Source organism: Bombyx mori, chromosome 6 (genome assembly GCF_030269925.1).
Source record: "Bombyx mori chromosome 6, ASM3026992v2".
Classification (NCBI taxonomy): Eukaryota; Metazoa; Arthropoda; class Insecta; order Lepidoptera; family Bombycidae; genus Bombyx; species Bombyx mori.
Window position 1 is genome coordinate 13288070 of NC_085112.1, and position 19998 is coordinate 13308067.

Sequence of the window (19998 nt, forward strand, 5' to 3'; positions counted from 1 at the left end):
CCGACCGTTCCGGTTGTTCCGGCCAGCCGTACGGTTGCCCTGCACACTACGCGGATAGTGCTAGTTTACGGTTGCCTGCCATTGACTATGGATTTTGATACGGAAAAAAATATAATTGAAATTCAAAATAGACCAGCAATCTGCAACGCAAAATCCGCAGAATATGCGGATAAAAATTTACGTTCAAAAACTTTTTGAGCTCTTCAACAAACAATTCAAAATGCTTACTCTCATCTCGAGCTTGCAAATAAGGATGCACCCAGTAACTTTTTTCTGTTTCATTCTTTATGTAACGCGAGTAAACATAATAAATAGCTGCTACTTCTTGGACGTCCATCTTGGAAATGAGTCGACCCAAACGCAAGCGCAACGGAGTCCTGCGGTCAGCCGTACGGCTGGCCGCATTCCGGCTAACCGCATAGTGTGTAGGCGCCCTAAGAGTACTGTATCATATGCGTTGTTATTATTGTCCGGCAGATCACTTCCCGCTGCTAGTTGAGCTGGAGATGTCCCCAAGCACGAGCGGCAACTCGAACGGTCTGATCGGCCGCAGGTAGCGCCGCACCAGCGCCCGCCACTGACGTCACGAGCCGTCGCCGTCGCCGTGACGTCACCGCTCGCCGCGTCCGCTGTGAACACTGACGTTTGTACCGTCGCCTTAATCTTAAGTATTAATCTCGTTCGGTCCTCGATGCGGCTCCGTAGTTGCGGCCGGAATCCGCTAGAGGTCGTGTCGCGTTGACAGTTGCCGCCGCCGCCCGAACGTCCGCGATTCGATCTTGGACCTTATTTACACGTATCGTTTAGAATCATTTTTGAATGCACACAAGAATTTAGTATAATGACGATACGACTGAACGTAACACAAAGCAATCTGTTGTAGTAATTAATTAACGTGTTAAATGATAATGTTACGTTGTTGATACGGTTTAATCAGTGTGTTGGGTAATGTATCGAGATGTCACTTGTATGTGTCCCCCGGGGGATAGTTGTAGAAATTGCGTGCTCGCGTGTGTGTTTGTGTGGGAGGGACGAATCATTATGGACTCTAAGCGAAGGACACAACGTTCATAACGGAGTGACAGCTGATCAAAAACGCCGATCAACCTATGTATGCAATTACGTACTTAACTATGTTTAGTGTGTGTGCTCTATGTGTTTGTAACATATTTTTCTTGTTTCTTATTGCCCTTGTAGGCAGACGAGCGTACGGCCCAGCTGACGGTGAGTGGTTAACGTCGCCCGTGGACGTCAGCAATGCCAAGCTGCTGCCTACCATAAATAAGTCTGTGCGGAATTATACGTATATTACTATATCACATCCGAGTTGTACTTATATTATTATCCTTTACAAGATAATTTACAAAAGACTAAAACAGTTTTAAACATCAACGGTCTTATTCATGTTTAGTCATCGATGGTTTATAAGCTCGTTATATATAATATTGTTACGCACTGGGGTTCGGGATAAATAAATGTTCCACCAAAGTACAAATTAAAAATTGTATTCAACACTTAAAACACTCAACAAACAATTTAAAATTCTCAATTCCCTCCCCTCCCGCTTCGCTTTAGGCGATCCGTTCGCTGTTTCTCTTCGAGTAGTTCCGATTAATAACTGACTGCGTGCCATCTCTGCAACGCTTTTATAGTCGAGACGAAGTCCCTAGAATCGTCGAGAATATTCCACAAAAGTCTAGTATTGCGTGTTTCCGCTATCTGACAATAGATGGCATTGTACTTTTTTTCCCGAGCGTTCTATATGCTACTAGAATATCCTTCGATATTCGTTCGACTTTTCGGCGATAGATGGCGTTACTCTTACCTGCGTAACAATATGAATTAACAGTCCTCTTGTAACGAACTCATAAACCTCCGATAGCTCGATTCGGATCGTCGCCAATATTCATTCGTGTGTAATGCTGTGGATACACATAGCCTATTGCATGTCGTTCGTCTCTCTCACACATTATGCAAACAGATAGTTTTTGTCCTTGTCGTGTGTTAGTTTATATAGATAACTTGTCCATTCACAGGGTTCGTCGAGAATATATATATATTAATATTTCTCTAGTTTTTACATATTTTGAGAACACGCATTCAAGCTATTTGTTTGTTGATTGAGAATAATTAGATGCTCAATTATATTTGCTCAATAGAGGTCATTTTTATTTATTTATTAATAGTTTTTTTTTTTAATTTACCACAAAAGTTGATACCGTTGAATACAGAAAATCCTTCCGAAGGACTTGTGAATGGACAAGACTTATGGCAGATTTCACTGACTTTAAATAGTAAAATTTAGATATTATAGGAGGAGCATTGCGTTTTCTTATTTTTAAAAATTTATTTAAAGTTAGTGATAGAAGCCGGTGGCTTAAAACATTTCAAGTCTTCTAACGAATTGCCTAGTAAATAGTATAAATATATATTTAGTGTGATGTTGGTACGTGCAATCAATGATTTTACTAATTAATAACACCGTTTTTTTTTTATTAGCAAATATTACGAATCCTTTACAATCCTTTAGTTGGTTATAGTTAATTGACGATTCGATAAATAAATAAATAATAAAAATGTTTTTTTTTTTCGTATATTATGACGACGTCAAGATAACAAATACGCTTAGTTTTCAATGTAGCATATACAGTCGAGGAATGTAAAGTTAATATGTTTGATTTGAATATAATATAGAAAAAAACCAATAATTTAGAGCGAATATGTTTGTATGAAAAAAAATTTTTTTTTTTCTATTGTTCTAAAGTGTACAATCTGACGTCCATTTGCATACAGCGTGTTTGTTCCTCCGCTGTATATAATATGCTGGGTGTGTTAGGAGACCGCTTCCAAAAACGAAGACAGACGATAGTACTAGACAGGCGTTCGTTGAACCGAGCATCAGCTGTTTTTTATTTTGTGTTTAATTGCTGGTTTTTTTTAAAATTAAGTAATGTATTTTTTATGAAACTAGCTTTTCATTTAGCTATATTAACATGATGGAGCGTAAATAATGCTAATAAAACGTTTTTAAATATGATTTTTTTTTTTAAATCAGGATCGATTTTTTTCCGTCCTATCATCAAAGTTGTCATTAGTACTATTGTCTGTCTTCGTTTTTGGAAGGGGTCTCCTAACACTCAATATTTAATTAACTAGAAATATAAATATATCGGTCGTAATCAGTGTACGTTCGCCACGTTGAAGTCAAGGGGGGCGCTGGTGGTCTGAACTATGCCTAAAGAGTTACATTCGTCGTCCGCTTGGCTTCATCGTCCCAAGCGGGGATCAGTGAGACATTGTGTTCTGACTTATTACGGCACTATACTTAACACTATGTATAAGTTGAAGACGCGTGCCAACTTCAAAGTGATTAATGCATCGTTGGAAACTCGAATCGTGCATCCCTATTTATATACAGGGTGTTGTTATTTCGGTTTTGCGTTCGGAAAGGATGTATGCTCGAAATGGGACTTTAACTTTGTGTCTCGACGTGCGACATTCACGTATTGATGACCACGGACTCCGGGTTTACGCTTAACATCAAATTTGTCCGGAATTTGTCTGATTGTAGCTTAAATCTCAAAAAAAGGCATTCAAGTCAATTTACTTCGAGCAATCACGGATATTACGACTCCTTTCAAACAACTATAATTGTAATGACGTTTGAACGATGCGTTAATAAGTCCTCTGTACAAAATCTATTTAGTTGGTACTTTCGCGGCCGGGTTTGTAAGATAGATATCTAAATAATAATAAAAAAAAAAGTTTATAATGTAATAGAAATATTTCAATTATTTTTGATACTTAATTACCTATTTTAAAAGAATAATTGTATAGAGACCATTGTTAAAACTAACACTGCCTACAAATTTATTATTGACATCACTCGTGTGCAATAAAAATATTGTTAGTGAAAATTGTAAGTGATAATATAGTGATATATTTAAACGTGTGCTTCTTGGCATCGGCAGCGAGTTGAATCTAAAAACGTTTTACGAAGAAAAAATTATGTGAAAATTTAACTAAATTATATCACCCTGTATGTGCACAGTGATGTTTAGTTTAATTTGTATCGTTTTCGTCTCGTGTAGCTTCTGTGGTAACGCACGTGACGCCACATCGTGGCACAGATCCGAAACACCGGTTGTGCGAGCGAGCCAAACCACATTTGCTGTCCCTTTTCATTTGTCTCTAGCAGTCCGTTAGGGTCGCCGCACACGGCTCACCGACCACAACCACAAAACGCCGCCACCGGAATATTTCCTGTAATTTTGATACATTTTATATGTAGCGTGTGGCGGACACCGGCGTCAACCGTCTGCGGTAAGTCCATGTATGAAAATTACAGGAAATATTCCGGTGGCGGCGTTTTGTTATTGTGGCTGGCGGCCCGTGTGCGGCGTCCCTTAGACTCCCTCCCCGCTAGTGGGCCTCTCGGTCGTGGTGACTGTCTCACTGGTCAGTATTCGTCTCGTCATCGATATAAGCGTTAGTGTTCGTTTCGACGCGGCGTAGCGGAGTGTCGGCGACCGCCCCTCGACGGCGGGCGGTCGGTATTAGGTTAATTAGACGTTTTGTGTTCCAACAGACTCCTCAGCGAGACTCTTAAAACTCGACGTAATCCAAAAACGCATTAGGTTCGTGTCTGATTAAAGAAAATTCAACGGTCTGAAAAATATTGACTGATCTGCTATCTCTACCTTCCCCCCACTCCTCCCCTCTCAATCTCCCTTTCGAGTCTTAAAAACGTCCCCGTGCGTTAGAGTAGTCCTGTTACAGTCGCGGTGAATCGCCTCCGAACGTTTCCCTTTTAGTTTTTAAGTAGGTTATATTATTATTATACACAAGGTCGCGTCCCGAACTTCGGTTCTTAGATTTAAGGACTCGCGAATTGCTTTTCGAAACTAGATTTTTACGAAAGGGATACAGTATTGTTGACGACGTTCTCACGCGTAAGGGACCGATCGATATTTCGTTTACGATTAGTTGCATTTTTTTTTTGTTAGTTTTAGTAAGATTTTAATTGAGCCGGGAGACGTTTGTAGGCGAACCGTTTAGTGAAAAAAGGGTAGAATACTGGCGTAGTACAAATGTGTTGTGTGAATGTTGATGTGACGTCGGCTATATCAAATTCAACTGTTTGTTCCATTGGTAAGAGTTGCTCTGTGATTTTGTTCTTAATGTTCGTAGATTACGGACCAAAATTGGTAATTATAATCGTCTAGAACTGGGGTTATCCTTGTGTGACGCCGTCGCTGTATAGAGGCTGGAATGTGTCGAACCAACATTTTCGTAATGACCTAGTCGTGGGCTCAACTCGGCGTATTATCACCGGCTTTAACTCGAGCTAAATCGATTTTTGTGAAAATCGATTATTCATGAATCGAAATGCACATCTCTATATACATACGTCAAATCGATTCGCCGAGTTGCAGCATTTTCAGATTTTTGTTGTGAAGCGTTAGTTGTTTCGCCGAATGTAAAAAATACAAAAATTGCTTTATTATTATCATTTTTATACAATGTTCAACAAATATATTTTTGTTTCACTCCTCAACTGTGTTTACGCTTGTATTTGTATTTTTTCATCTCGATTTGGAATTAATTTATATCGAATGATTGATTTTGAACATTTTTATACGACATTAATATAATTATAATTGTGTATATCAAACGATAGGTGCTGTTGTATTTTTTTTTTAATGTTACAGAAATGTGATAGTGGTATCTCTCTCTCACTCTCTATATCTCTCTTGTGAACCATCGGGTGTATTGTGAAGAAAATAAGCCAAATCATGAAAGAAGGGTATATTTGAATTATTACTTTTAGGATGTTAAAATGAAGTTTTTATACGAATCAAATTTTACTACGGATGCTGTTCTTTTGTCTAAGTACAACATAGATTTTAATGTCCATATCATGGTGATCTTTTAAAAAATATATATATGTATTTAACGTAGGGTTTTTAAAGACTGCTGAAGTTTATGCCTGTGTTCCGGAATCGAATCCCATAAGAGCCAACATTGTCAATATGGCTGGCGGTCTACCCACAACATTAACTGCTTAACATCATGTAAACCGTCAGCTCGTGTGCTAATCTAAGCCAAAATAAAATGGCACAATTAAAAAATTTAATATCGACAATTTTTCATTCCGAATACCTACACAATCTATTTCTCCTTCTTTATTATGTTGATGAAAACAAATATAAAAACTATAATAATAATCTCTGAAAATTATAAAAAGGTGCGTGTTATTATTATTTTTTTTAATTAAATCTTATAATATCTGGTATATAATAAGTTTGAATTAAAAAAAATATGTTATAACATTCTCACTCAGTTCTAAAAATATTCTCAACAAGCGCCATAACAAATTACTTGTAATATCCAGAGACATGATTGTTTAAATGAAAGGCCTCACTTACTATTTACATCGGAAATTCGTTAACAAGTTTGCTGCTATGTATGTCACAGATGCCTTACGCGGCCCACTAAACGAATTATGTCGATTTCTTTCTTCGATCTTCTTCTTACTAAGGCACCGGAATATCTAAGACTGGGAAAAACGAATCCATAGATACTGAGAAAGAATTTATTTCTAAGAGACCTAACAGACTAAAACATACATTAACAAAGACAAATTTTTCACTGGTGGCAGGACCTCTTGTGAGTCCGCACGGGTAGGTACCACCACCCTGCCTATTTCTGCCGTGAAGCAGTCATGCGTTTCGGCTTGAAGGGTGGGGCAGCCGTTGTAACTGTATAGTTAGAACTTAGATCTCAAGGTGTATGGCGCATTTACGTTGTAGATGTCTATGGGCTCCAGTGACCACTTAACACCAGGTGGGCTGTGAGCTCGTTCACCCATCTAAGCAATAAAGAAAAACAAATAATAAAAGGCAAAGTAAAGCAATCCAGGTGCTTTAGTAACAAATCGACATATATAATAACTTCTACTATACTATAATATACTATAAACATACTATATACTATCAATATACTATAATAACTTCTAATAACTTCAGTGCGTCGCGTAGGACGGCGCACCTACACGGCAGTTAACATGTTAATGGAATAAAAAAAAAAGAGTTAAATTTTTTTTTGCTAATTTTTTTTTTAGATACTTTAGTATTGCAGTGAAACCAATAGACAAAAGTGTTGCGTACAAATTATATATCGGCTACGAACGACAAAGAGCTTTATTTGTAACAAGTTTAATTGTACTAGAATATAATATGATCTCTTTATATTATAAAAAAAAAAATATATTCAATTTTGATGGACGTTTTTACTTAATAGTTTAGCTTTGTGAATTTTTATTGTAGTATTTATGTAACTAACATTTTTTGTTATTAAATTGTAATCGATTTTTAATTTTTACACGCCGCAGTATCTATTCAGGTTTGTATAAAAATATCATTGTAACTGTCCGCTTTATGAGACTTGACGACCAATTTTATGTGTTTCTGTATATGTAATTAAAAGAGAGATCATACCTCTGTTAATGTATATGTCTACTCTTGTTGTTAACAATATGCACCGCTCTATTTTAAAACCAAATATAATGTGTCTTTATTCTAAAATAATTATAAGAGAATGTTAATTATCTGAAATACATGAAAATACCGGCAAAACTATTTTGAATTCATTACATTTGTGAGGTAACTTGACTGGTCTGTGTTTGTTCAATCTGTTTATTGAATTGTGACGTCATAAGCGTTTTCTGAACATTTTGTTGATTTTAATTCTCAAAATTATCTTTTTTCTTAAAAATAAAGAATTTAATATAGTTAAATTTTCACGACCTACATTTTATAACAGACGAGGGTATTAGCATTTTATTGGTTAAATGTAACATTATTATCATGTTTTTTATAAACTTTTAGGTAAAGTATAATTTAAGTTTTTATTCTCATGTAAATTTATATCCACATTATCCTAAGTTTTCTGAAAATTTGAACCATTTATATTTTATTTCTCAACGAAAAGTAATCATATTTCTAACTTTGAATTTATAATATATATTCTTACCTTTGTCTGTACTTTAAATTATCTATCTCTATACTTTGTCAACATTAAATTATCTTTGGTAAAAAAAGCGGTGCATATTGTTAAATAATATTAATGTGGAAGTTTTAAAGTTGTTTGTTTGTCGGTTAGCGATTCGAATTTATCACAAGGAAGCCTTCACATTGTAAATTTTATTTGTAAATATGTAATTTCGATAACAACAATTAATGCTGAATTACGAGTGAGCCCACACATTGTCAGCCGTGAGGACTTCTGCGCAAACTTAAATACGCTCCGAAAGAACAGAGGCCGGTATCTCCACATTCCACTCTTTAACTATCGAATAAGCTCAATGCTAAAGACTGTATGAGATTTGAAAATAATGTAATATCAAAAATATTTTCTGAAGCCCCTTAATTACTTTACACGATGTGTTTTTTTTTGGTGATTTAATGTTAAGATCGGAAAAGATTAACTCACTAGTATGTAAGGACAAATGCTTTACGACACTGTGATAGTCGATACAAAATATATACCCGAGGGATACACCGTACGCATTTATGACTTTAAACGAAATATCAAATTGTCTTAATAAAAATGTAATAAGGAATGTTATTTTATTGTATTTTGAGATACTCAACAGTAACTGCTCGATTTTCTTAATAGCACCACGTCGTTGTCAAACCAAAATCTGCTAGGTATGTGCACTTTTGAGATTTTTACTTTTTGACTTTTTCGTATTGTTCACAGCCCTATCTACCATACCGTATAAAAAAAACTGTTATGTGTCTATAGCTTTAATATTTATCTATAGCTTTCATTTCATATAGTTCTTAAAAATTCACCTTCGTATAAAATTTTATATGAAAATATTTTTACGCGTTAATTCAAAATAGAGTTTTTGCACATAGCAGATTTTGGTTTGACAGCGACAACATTTGGTACTAATTTCATTTGACTCCACTGATTAAACCACCTTTTAAACGATTTCTGATTGTTTTTTTTTTAACTATAAAACAAAATGTATTGACAAAATCGTGCGGTTATTGTTGTGAATGTAAAATGTAACAAAAGTACAAATCGTATGTGCAGAAGTTCGGACTCGGCTCGAGCGGTCGTCGCGTTTACTGTGTGTGTTGTGTACGTGTGTGTGCCGACAGGCGGCATTTGTTTGTGTGTGTGTGTGCGGCCGCGCCCCCGCGTCTCGCTGTTCTGTTTGTTGACACATAAATGTAAATTTGAATGAATCAAATTATAAGAGAATATGAATTTTACAACTTGAGTTTTATTAAATTTTATGTCCCTTCCTCTATTCAAAAATATTGCATTAATATATTCTGAGAAAATATCGCCTACAGGAAACATGTCAATTCAATTTCAACTTTTATTAATTATATTATTTTCTTCAAAAAATAAAGTGTGAACTGTCAACATAACATTTATTATATCTACATTGAATACAGAAAAGAAACCACTAATCTATTTTACATTAAATTTCAAGAATTCTAATATGAACTAAAGTAAATTAAATCATACCAGTATTAAAATTAAATGTACTTAAACACGACATCCTTGAAACTATCGACAGTTTGAAGCTCGAGTGTTACAGGGCACTGTAACCAATTTGCAAGTAATTCCTCAGTGTAACCCAGTAAGAAATACATTTTTGTCGGTGAAACCGCTCGCCTCATTATTGCTGCTACCCTTATATGGTTGAACTGACGTTTTATTATAACCTGAAAGTAACACAAATTTATTCAATGTCAAATAATGTCTTTTTGCCTATTAGTATTAGTGTAACTAAAGAAAATGCTTGTATGCACAGTTGATAGATAAGAGATTAATATACATATTTATTTCTTAGAGTAACTTTACTATTGACCTCCAAACATTGTTGACATTTTTACAGTTTTTTCCATTAAGAATCTGCTATTTCCATCATCAGCCATTTATCTTGCAGAAATGCTCCCTAGTACCAAATTACTCTGAGAGCTGACAACTACAAAAACTGGACTTGTTCATAAGACATTTCTAGATTCATTTTATAATTTATTGCTAAAATAATTATTGTGATTCTAATGTTTATATTTTAATTCTCACCTCGCTACAAACAAGTCCATGCCAGGTGCCTGTCATAAATCTTCTAATGAATTCGTCTTCCACGGCTGTTTCTGATCTGCGGAGACCATCTTTCAAACTCGCTGCAAGTGTAAATATAATTAAAATAATGATATATCTTATTTTAGGTACTTATATTGTTTTAAAAGTAATAAGGTGTTGCAATTTTGCAAAAAGGCTATCTAGTCTATCCCACAAGTTTAGGTTATTTATCCAACTAGTGTTAAAAACAATATTTTTGTATATCAACAATATATTTTACAAATAGCGAGTGAAAATTGTAGTAAGTCTATTTACGTTATCTTTGCCTTTTTCAGGATAAAATCTATGGGCAGTTTATTAAAATATAAGCAACTAGTCATACTCGCCCACTTCGCAGGGCATTTATAATTAACATTATTATTTATTGTCATTATTATTAGGGGTCCAACACTTATATAAATATTAGCTTATCCATTAGGTACATGTATTTTCTACATGGATACCAAGTTTCAAGTCAATCGGTTGCATGGTTCAGCAGTTATAACGGAACATCCGTAAAAATCACTGTAGATTTATATATTAGTATAGATGACGTACAAGTATTCCACGAATTCCAGGATTTGCGATGAGCGATGTAATGAGGTGGATTTGCCATTTCGTACGTTAATGGTTTGTCGCGTTTCTTCGTAATTCTGTACTTTCCAGATACAACCCTGCATAGTGGAGCAGACGTATGTAATTCAGACGCCAAAACCGGAGTCCCTTGGACCGTAAAATTAATTGACCGAAAACTAATCTGAAAGAAATTAAAACATATTCGAATAGTAAAAAATATATTTTGTATCATCATATTATTATAGTCTTATGACACAAACCTGAGCTAGCTTCGCTACAGAAGTATTCATGCTTATGAAAGAAACTTATTAGGTATATGGTTTTAAAACTATTTTTGTTTTTAATTTAAGGTTATGAAATAAAAAACCTATTCGCCATCAGCTTATGTCAATTTTATAAAATGTCAAATTGCCTTTGACATTATTTTTTTAAACGTCATTAGGCAAAAGTATTCATAACAGACGTAGGTACAGATTACTAATGGCAAAACAATCTGGAACATGCTAACTGAGCATAGTTATGATCTATAAATTCAATTTTAATTACTCTATAGCACATATAGGGACGGTAACCACTTACGGTGGACCGTATGATCGTCTGACTACAAGTGCAATAAAAAAATAAAATATAGGTATTTCAATGAGAACTAGCAAGAATTTTTATTCTATTTATATCACGATTATAGCTTTGAATTGATTATTTAACTTAAATCACAATACAAATATACACACATAACAAAGATAGTCATTAGCACTGTAAGCTGACTCCCAACGTGACCGTATCATAATAATATGGTAATTTTTACGAAAACGTACGTACGTTAGAGTACGCTAAAACGTAGATTGAATAATTGAATTTGAATGACGGACTTTTGAATGTTTAGCAATTGCGAGAAAAAATGCTTCTGAAAATGGTTTCTAGAGACAAAAACTCTATCAAAATGATAGTACTAGATGGGAACAACATAATGAATAAAGTATGTAAATAAATTAATAAAATAAATATTAATGAAAAAAAGGGATAGTGGTACATATATTGCTTCTATAAAACAAAGACTAATATTCAGAAAAACAATTTGATCTAAGCATTTGATAGCTAAATTTTAATGTTCACAGTATGGTTTGCGTAACATTAAGCTATAATAGGATAATTAATGAGGCGCGATATTACGGCAACTAAAATGATATTTTTTAACGGTGTTCGCTTTTAACCATGGGCACAAGATGTTTCTTGTTACATTTATTTTTGGTCATAAATTTATGCAATGGTAAAAGAAGATTGGATCTTATTCATACTTAGGTATTCGTTGGATTTTCTTTAACCCTTTTTATTTTTAATTTCTCGCAGTGCTTGCTAATGACGTAAAAATGAAGTCCTCAATTGTGGAAAGCATCATCAAGAAAATATGCAATATTTCTTTAAGCTCTATCAACAATAGCACTCACGAAGAGAAAGTTGTCATGCTCAGTGATATAGAGAAAAAATTAAAAGCTTCAGCTTTGGCATTAGGTAGCGACGGTCGTATGTATACGAAAATTATTATGCATAGTCTAAAGTACATGTTGTTTAATGACAGCAAAGAACATGAAGATGTAACAGTTGTAGACCAAGATTTACCTACAACAACTGTTGTAGCTATTCGCAGAAAAAACTACGATATAGTCACCACACACAGTACAAAAACTACAGAAAAAAGGGACAAAGGAAAAATAATTCAGAGCATAGTCAGTGGAGTACAGTCTTTGGCTCAGAAATTAGCGAAAGAGAACAATTTAAGTAAAGATATGAAATCACTTATTGATCATCTAAAGAAGACTATAAAAAATCTTTTGAAAAAAAAGAAAAAAGGCGGGAAACCATTAAATGAAAATTTGTATACGGACATAATAGCTGCCGGTGTTAATTTGATGATTAAAAATAACTCGAAACAAACATTTTTAGAGGAAACCAGAAGGAATAATAAAGATGTCAAAGACAGTGCTGAGATTAAAAGTGATATAAAAAGAAAGAATTTTCTACTTAGAAATACAACTCCGTTCACAAAACCACGGAAAGTGAACACAAAATGTAAATATGCTATTGACAAGGCATGTTCCGAAATTAGATCTATGCAGAATTACATTTGTCGTTACGATAAAGCTGAAATACCTCTAGATAGATTATGTAATCGTATTAATGACTGCCTAGATAAATCAGATGAAAAAAATTGTGTCAAAACAGGTGCATTTTTATCAATGTTCTCATGTATTTAATGAAATTTGTCAATCAACTTTAAAGTTTCTTTTTCTATTACTATTTCAGCCGTAGAAAGGATTAAAGGAACCGGCGATATCATAAACAGCCTAGAAATATCTATATCCAATAAGTGTATCTCATCGGACATAAGCAGTTCAATATTTACAACGCAAAATCAAATCTTACATAACGTTCTGAAGTCACATTTGATTTTTTTTAAAAGCGATACTTCTAGTTGGCCCAAATATGACTCAGACTTCAATAACGATACGGTACGGAAAATATCGAACGAGGCCGCTTTAGTAGTGAGTTCGCTAGTTATGGCCATAGAGGGTTCATTGTGTGCGCGCAGATTTGGACTAAGCAACATCGATGAGATTGCCATACGACATAGTGACGATTCTGACCCAGACGAAGCGTTAGACGAAGTTCTAAAAACAGCATCCTGGTCGCCTAACAGCTGCGTCTGCAACGGGCCGGTGTGCCGACATTACGATTGCCCTGCGCTATGTAAACGTCTTTGCTGGCAGAGATACAGTCTGAAGAGATGGACTTGTCACGCAATAGACGAGGGCCCTAGTATCCCTCTAGATTATTTATGTGATGGCAAATATGACTGTTATGATGAAACCGATGAGTTGGATTGTTCTACAGGTAATGCCTTCATCTCTGGTATACACTGTCATTAATAAATATTATTTCTTTCCTATGAATATAAACTATGAGTATTTTATAACTAAAATTAATGGCCGTCGTTTGCCTGATAACATTATTATAATTATATCATATTTTAAATAATTAATAATCTGCTTGTTAAATTTTCTTGTTGCTTTTTTGCCTACCTAACTGCTTGTAGCCTCGAAGAGGAATTCTGGCTTCAACATGGCCGGTGGGCGATCTTACGGGGCTCAGCCTGAGAAACTTGCTAACGTCGGCTATAGTAAGCGCAGTGCTTCGCTTAATCTTCCATTGTATCGGAATCGCGATCCACTGGGAAGTTTCGGCAAGAAACTCATTGGCTTGTGTCTATGATCTAGGTTGCACGTCGAACTCTTCGTCGCTTTTTTTTTCCTTATCTAAGCTGATGGTCTTGAGAGATCATCTCAGCGTAACCCTAACAAGTAGGTGAGCTCGCGGGGCTCAAACCTGACGACGTTGCTAACACTAGCCCGAGTAAGAGCAGTGCTTCGGAGAATCTACCACCGGATCGGAAACACGACCCATTGAGAAGATCCGGCGAGGAACTCAGTGGGCTACTTCGTCGCATTCGACAAGTTTTCTACGTTGCGTTTTCGTACGTTTAAATTTGAGCTCACCGATGATGATTTTCATCAATAAAGAAAACAACAGACACAAACCAATATTTATAATAATTTTATTAATGTTTAAGGAGAATACTACGGTAAATTCGACAGCAGTGTAATATACAAAAACATACTCAAAAACATAGGGATAAAGACGAAATCAAAAAAATACGGATTCGTTCTAACCGAACTACTCACACTTCATGAAACCGTCGCATTACTACAGAAACTCGGTCTCGAAAGTAATTTGGAAACGATGAACGTTAAAATTGTACGGGACCAATGCTTTTCGACGATCTCAGACATATACGAGAGGTCTACGTTGATGGTCACTAATATCGTACAACTGAACGAGATTTACGATTATCTGATGACACTAAACCGAATGCTGGTTGACGCTATGAAGCGATCTCGAACGGGAAACGAAAGGATAATTCCTACGGAAGGTTGCATGTGTAAAGGAACTCGTTGCGTATTACTAAGATGCTCAGAATCATGTAAAAGAACATGCACTGTTCAACATAAGTTCACTAAATACAGCTGTAACAGAAAGATGAATCAATTTATACCTGTTGAAAAAGTGTGCGACGGATTGCCGGATTGTCCGGATGATGAAGATGAAAATGATTGTCAAAAAGGTCGAATATTATTTGAACTTTTATCTTATTGATGCACCGGTCCTATCTAGCGATGCACCGATGTTCGAATCCCGCAGGCGGGTACCAAATTTTTCTAATGAAATACGTACTTAACAAATGTTCACGATTGACTTCCACGGTGAAGGAATAACATCGTGTAATAAAAACCAAACCCGCAAAATTATAATTTGCGTAATGACTGGTGGTAGGACCTCTTGTGAGTCCGCACGGGTAGGTACCATCGCCCCGCCTAGTTCTGCCGTGAAGCAGTAATGCGTTTCGGTTTGAAGTGTGGGGCAGCCGTTGTAACTATACTGAGACCTTAGAACTTATATCTCAAGGTGTGTGGCGCACTTACGTTGTAGTTGTCTATGGGCTCCAGTAACCACTTAACACCAGGTGGGCTGTGAGTTCGTCCACACATTTAAGCAAAAAAATAATGTAATAAGGTCATAGACAGTCTATAGGTCTTCTTTTAATGTCAGCATTGCGCATCTTTGCAGCAATGAATGGATTAATTTGGATTAAAAAAAATTAGATGTCTTGGGTTAAATCATCTCATGATTTCATCATCTGAACGAATGAGAGACATCAGATATAGTCCAATGTCTTTTTTTCAGCAGAAGTTTGTCGGATCCATCATTTAGTACTTCTTCGTCACAATATTCAGAACGTGGGCCACAAACATAGAGGAACAGCGCTAGGCGAAGCTCTTGATGCTTGGAAAACAAAGGTTTTTTGGAAATTTGAACAAGCTTATTAATAATATTTTGTTGCATGCATTACAAATTAAAATTTCCCCACCACGGCTCTGTGTGTGCATATGGTGTTATGGGATACCGAAAAACATACACGTACAAAATTTCCTATATAGCCTTCGTCTAATATAATCTTTAACTAAAACAATCTCCCAAAACTTTGGTTTAACTTAATTCAGTGTATAAATCAGTAATCCTAATAGTAGAAATAAAGACAAATATTCTATTTTAATTTTAATTGAGTTTAAATAATAAATCTTCAGGTAACAAACGCCCTGTTAATAACAGAACGAAATGGGAGACCTAATCGGAAAACTCTCGAAGATGTCGTAGCCAACATGCTCCAAGATCTGCTCAAGACGTATGCGACGCTCGAGAATTACAGACGCGGAGCAACCAATAATAACTTGAAAGAGTTCGTTAATATCTCACAGCAATTAATCAAAATTTTGAAATCTTGTTGGAATTAAAAATACAATTCAAATGTGTGATTGTTTGAGTTTCGTTGTTGGCAACCAAACCTTCCTGTATTGACCTTTAAGCTTTATTGTAGCATTGAAATGAAACACTTGGGGTGCCATTACGAGTCGGGGGAAGTCGTCTTCGGATTACGTGTTGAGGGCGGTAGGTAGGGCAAGACTTAAAACAACTAAAATAATTTGCGGTTCAGCAACCTGCGTCCGAGCTTTGGATAAGACAGCTTGGAACTTTGGATATTATATGTAAACGGTATATATCTGTTTATTGAATGTATATATTTTCTATAATAACGTATTGTTTATGGTACATCGCAACATACCTGCTATATTTTTATATTTTCCAGAATTTCTGTAAATTAAACGGTTGTCATGAAGAGATCGCTGTTAGCGATAAGACCGCCTATTGTACAAATGTATCTGCTTTTTGACTGTTTTTTGAATGTAAATTGTGTTGGTTTGCAATAAAGTGTATTTTCTCTCTCTCTCTCTTTCTCTAAATTAAGGCAGGTGGAAGTCAAAGTGACCCACCCACCGGTCACACCACGGGACGCCGAACTTCTCGGCGAAATATGTCTCAAATCGAAAGGTGGATTTAAAATTATGTAATGAAAATTTCTAAATAATTTGTTATAATTCCTCGATCGAATCCATCAAAACAAAAAAGTACTAAAACTCATATCGCAACTGCAAATGGTAGGCAGAGAATTGGCTGTGCCCCTGGCATTGAGCGACGGTAGCCGCTCAACATCAGGCAGGCCGTATGCTCGTCTGCCTAGAAAGGCAATAAAAAAACTACATACCTACTCATAAAATACATAAAATTATAGAAACAGATGTGTGGTGTCGTGGGACAGCGGATAGAAACGAAGTTCCTTATTATAAAAATATTAATTTTAAGTTCTATTCGAGGTATAAAGAACATAAAACTGGAGGTTTCGCAACAACCCACGGTCATTCGGTAACGTGCGAACTTATTGTGGTACACTTCATTCACGGTTGTTTGCATAAGACTGCTCTGAGATCGTGGTCAATGAATGATAAAAAAATATGGTATTTTTTGTACGTTATTACAAAGTTAAGTCGTACACTGTGCGCATTACTAATAAAAATCTTACGTTACGGACGTTTTTTCCCGGTTAGGGTACCCCTCCGCATCGTCCCATAAGGAATTTCGTTCCAAAAATAGTCAATCGTAGGACCTGAGCCGGGACATATTATGCCTCGATTGAATCGGAATTGGACCGAAATAGACAATGATAAGCGTTAAAACGTAAAGAGTTGCCTTATCTTTGTTACCGATAATTAAACTTAATAATATCGATAAATATCCAGTATCGACCAGTACTACGTCAACAGCTGTGTGTAAAAGTCAGAAAATGGCAGGTGAGTTACATACTGTGTTTCAGTATCAAAATACATCATTTTAGTTCGTATGGTAATCTAGTAAAAGAAATAGACAACGATCGGTTAAATAATTGATTTTTAATTAATCAACATCCTATGTTCTCAAGCCTCGTATGAAGAATGATCGACATTCAGTAAATATCCTAAAAGATAATACATTTCATGGTACTAATCTAAAAAATCCTTTTATTACATTATATACTAGAATGTGTAAGGAAAGCTGGTGAGCACAAGTGGTATAGTTGTTGCAAAGTACGACTGCGTGCCGCCCTTAGTTATGTGCCACGTACCATCCGGCTATGGAATGAGCTCCTCACCACGGTGTTTTCTGAGCGCTATAACATGTCCTTCTTTAAATGAGGTTTGTGGAGAGTATTAAGCGGTAGGCAGCGGCTTGGCTCTGCCCCTGGCATTGCTGAAGTCCATGGGCGACGGTAACCACTCACCATCAGGTGGGCCGTATGCTCGTCTGCCTACAAGGGCAATAAAAAATGTGAGTGGCCAATAAAAAATGAAGGCTAAAAAAAGTGTATACGCGTCAATGTAGGCTATATGTAGCCACTGACCGCTACCTTTTAGGTACCTCAAGCACCGGTCACCGTCCGCGCCGAACCCACCGCTTGCGACGAGGGGCTCGACGAGTAATTTAACCCATAAACAAAGCCCTCTGAGTTTCTGGCTGGATCTTCTCTGTGGGTCGCCTTTCCGATCCGGTGGTAGATTCTGCGAAGCACTGCTCTTGCTAGGGCCAGTGTTAGCAACACTCCAGTGTGAGCCCCGTGAGCTCACCTACGCGTCAAGGAGAAGTTGAAATAGCCTCTGAAGGCCATTAGTGTGGGTAGGAAAAAAACAAAACAAAAAAATTACCGCTCCGTCCGGTACACACACTAACGAAAATGTGTATTTACGATTACAACTACAAATAAAGGCCACGCGCGCTCGTACTTTGCAGCAACTATAGATGCTACGTTCAATAAAGTCTAAATTAATTACCGATGCCGAAAACTGAACTGCTGCGATATTATCTATTAATCTTCAATTGGACTTCTGTATCAGCATATTTGAACCGTAAAGCAAAACAAATATCCTTTATTTATTTTTTATATTCGGTTCATAGGGTTGCTAAATTAATAAATATGAAGGCTAAACGTAAGAATTAAAACCGCTTATACAGTTTTAATTCGATGGTTTTTACCGGTCACCATTCCCGTCGAACCCGTCGCTTGCGACGAAGGGTTCGGCGAGTAAAGTAACCCACAGAGGCCCACTAAGTTCTCGCCTGATCTTCTCAGTGGGTCGCTTTCCCGATCCGGTGATAGATTCTGCGAAGGTTAGGGCTAATGTTAACAACGTCCACAGGTTAGGGCCCCGTGGGCTCACCTACTCGCTAGGTTATGCTGGCATAAAAGTTTTATTCTCACCTTAAAACTGTAAAACTGATTTTTCGAGTAGGTTCCCAAAGCTAGTTATCTCTTTATCAGTATTCAGTATCTTCTTAAGATAAACATCAGCATTACTATATACTGTACCTAAGTATATACAGCAACTTAATTTACAACGTTTGTAGGTAAAGTTAAAAATAATAATTTGATTTAGGCTTATCACAGATAAGTATGATAAGTTTACACTGTTTTTCGATTAATAGTAGATGAGTTTATTGTATTCCAATATTTTATATTAAAAACACTAGCGAGCCAGATATACGATCTCGTATCCTGAAAATAGTGAAACTTAAAATTCGATTGCATCGCCACCTGCCGTTGTCTATTTTAAATCTAAATTTGCTCACCACCACCAAACTATTAAGTTTACCGACGTGTCCCTTTTAGATTAGATAAGTATTAGAGAAATGCTTGTGACTGTAACATCGTCATCAGATCTCACGATCACTGCGGGCTTCTCACAAAGTTCGCCACAATGACTGGTCCTACGCAGTCCGCATCACTGTAGATGTGTATTCTAGAATTGCTCCCCATATCTTCTTTCTTTTTTTCCTAACTATTCCCTGGTAGCCTAAGGGTCTATTTCAGCTTCGCGCGGACAGGAGTACCTATACTTCTTCCATGTATGCCTTCTTGGACACTTGGACGCGTACTGCGATATCAGTCCGATATTTACGGCTGGTAGGACGCATTGTAAGCCGGCATGTATGGGTACCACGATCTTGCCTGCTTTCGCCAAGAAATAGTCGTGCATTTCGGCATAAAGTGTGGGAAAGCCTTTATCAATACAATTAAAACTACGACCTCATGTCTTAGGGCGGATAGCGGCATTTATGTTGTTATACATCTATGGGGTCGGTAGCCATCTTAGACCTATCAGGGCGTCAGATGATTTACCCATCTACGCAATAAAAATAAAAACTTTCACACGATCAGCGCCTTCTTTATCACGCTTACCTTATATAAGTACATTCGAAACGACTAGACTGTCACCATTTTTCCTTTTTGTT

General features: G+C 36.3%; 3 protein-coding genes across 4 annotated transcripts in view; 2 read left to right on the forward strand and 1 right to left on the reverse strand.

The window, feature by feature from the left end:
- The window catches only part of LOC101745857 (CCR4-NOT transcription complex subunit 6), a 229576-nt gene extending 220286 nt beyond the window's left edge, over window positions 1-9290 (forward strand). For both annotated transcript variants that reach the window (XM_012697837.4, XM_004923524.5), the window contains exon 12: window positions 478-9290. In XM_012697837.4, coding sequence (XP_012553291.1) covers window positions 478-557 — 80 coding nt within the window. In that variant the 3' untranslated portion in view covers window positions 558-9290. The remainder of the gene's footprint in view (window positions 1-477) is intronic.
- Window positions 9291-9435: 145 nt separating this feature from the next.
- LOC101740908 (small ribosomal subunit protein uS3m) lies at window positions 9436-11147 on the reverse strand. The gene is made up of 4 exons (XM_004923493.5): window positions 10989-11147; window positions 10711-10909; window positions 10114-10214; window positions 9436-9749 (listed from the first exon to the last, which is right to left on the reverse strand). Exons 1-4 carry the CDS (start codon window positions 11016-11018, stop codon window positions 9561-9563), a joined length of 519 nt encoding a protein of 172 aa, XP_004923550.1. The 5' UTR covers window positions 11019-11147; the 3' UTR covers window positions 9436-9560.
- Window positions 11148-11892: 745 nt separating this feature from the next.
- LOC101745994 (uncharacterized) lies at window positions 11893-16155 on the forward strand. The gene is made up of 6 exons (XM_062669155.1): window positions 11893-11995; window positions 12076-12948; window positions 13030-13617; window positions 14354-14905; window positions 15529-15638; window positions 15927-16155. The coding sequence occupies exons 1-6, from the start codon at window positions 11941-11943 to the stop codon at window positions 16131-16133; spliced, it is 2385 nt and encodes a 794-aa protein (XP_062525139.1). The 5' UTR covers window positions 11893-11940; the 3' UTR covers window positions 16134-16155.
- The last annotated feature ends 3843 nt before the right edge of the window (window positions 16156-19998 follow it).

What these genes read in the sequence shown, in the direction of transcription:
- LOC101740908 (XM_004923493.5), bottom strand. Translation starts at nt 11,018, where the DNA reads ATGAATACTTCTGTAGCGAAGCTAGCTCAG. An exon ending in CTGGAATTCGTGGAATACTT is followed by an intron (nt 10,215 to 10,710) that starts GTACGTCATCTA and finishes TTACACTTGCAG; the next exon opens with CGAGTTTGAAAGATGGTCTC. An exon ending in ATGGACTTGTTTGTAGCGAG is followed by an intron (nt 9,750 to 10,113) that starts GTGAGAATTAAA and finishes TGTTACTTTCAG; the next exon opens with GTTATAATAAAACGTCAGTT.
- LOC101745994 (XM_062669155.1), top strand. Translation starts at nt 11,941, where the DNA reads ATGGGCACAAGATGTTTCTTGTTACATTTATTTTTGGTCATAAATTTA. An exon ending in GGTCATAAATTTATGCAATG is followed by an intron (nt 11,996 to 12,075) that starts GTAAAAGAAGAT and finishes AATTTCTCGCAG; the next exon opens with TGCTTGCTAATGACGTAAAA. An exon ending in AAAAAATTGTGTCAAAACAG is followed by an intron (nt 12,949 to 13,029) that starts GTGCATTTTTAT and finishes TTACTATTTCAG; the next exon opens with CCGTAGAAAGGATTAAAGGA.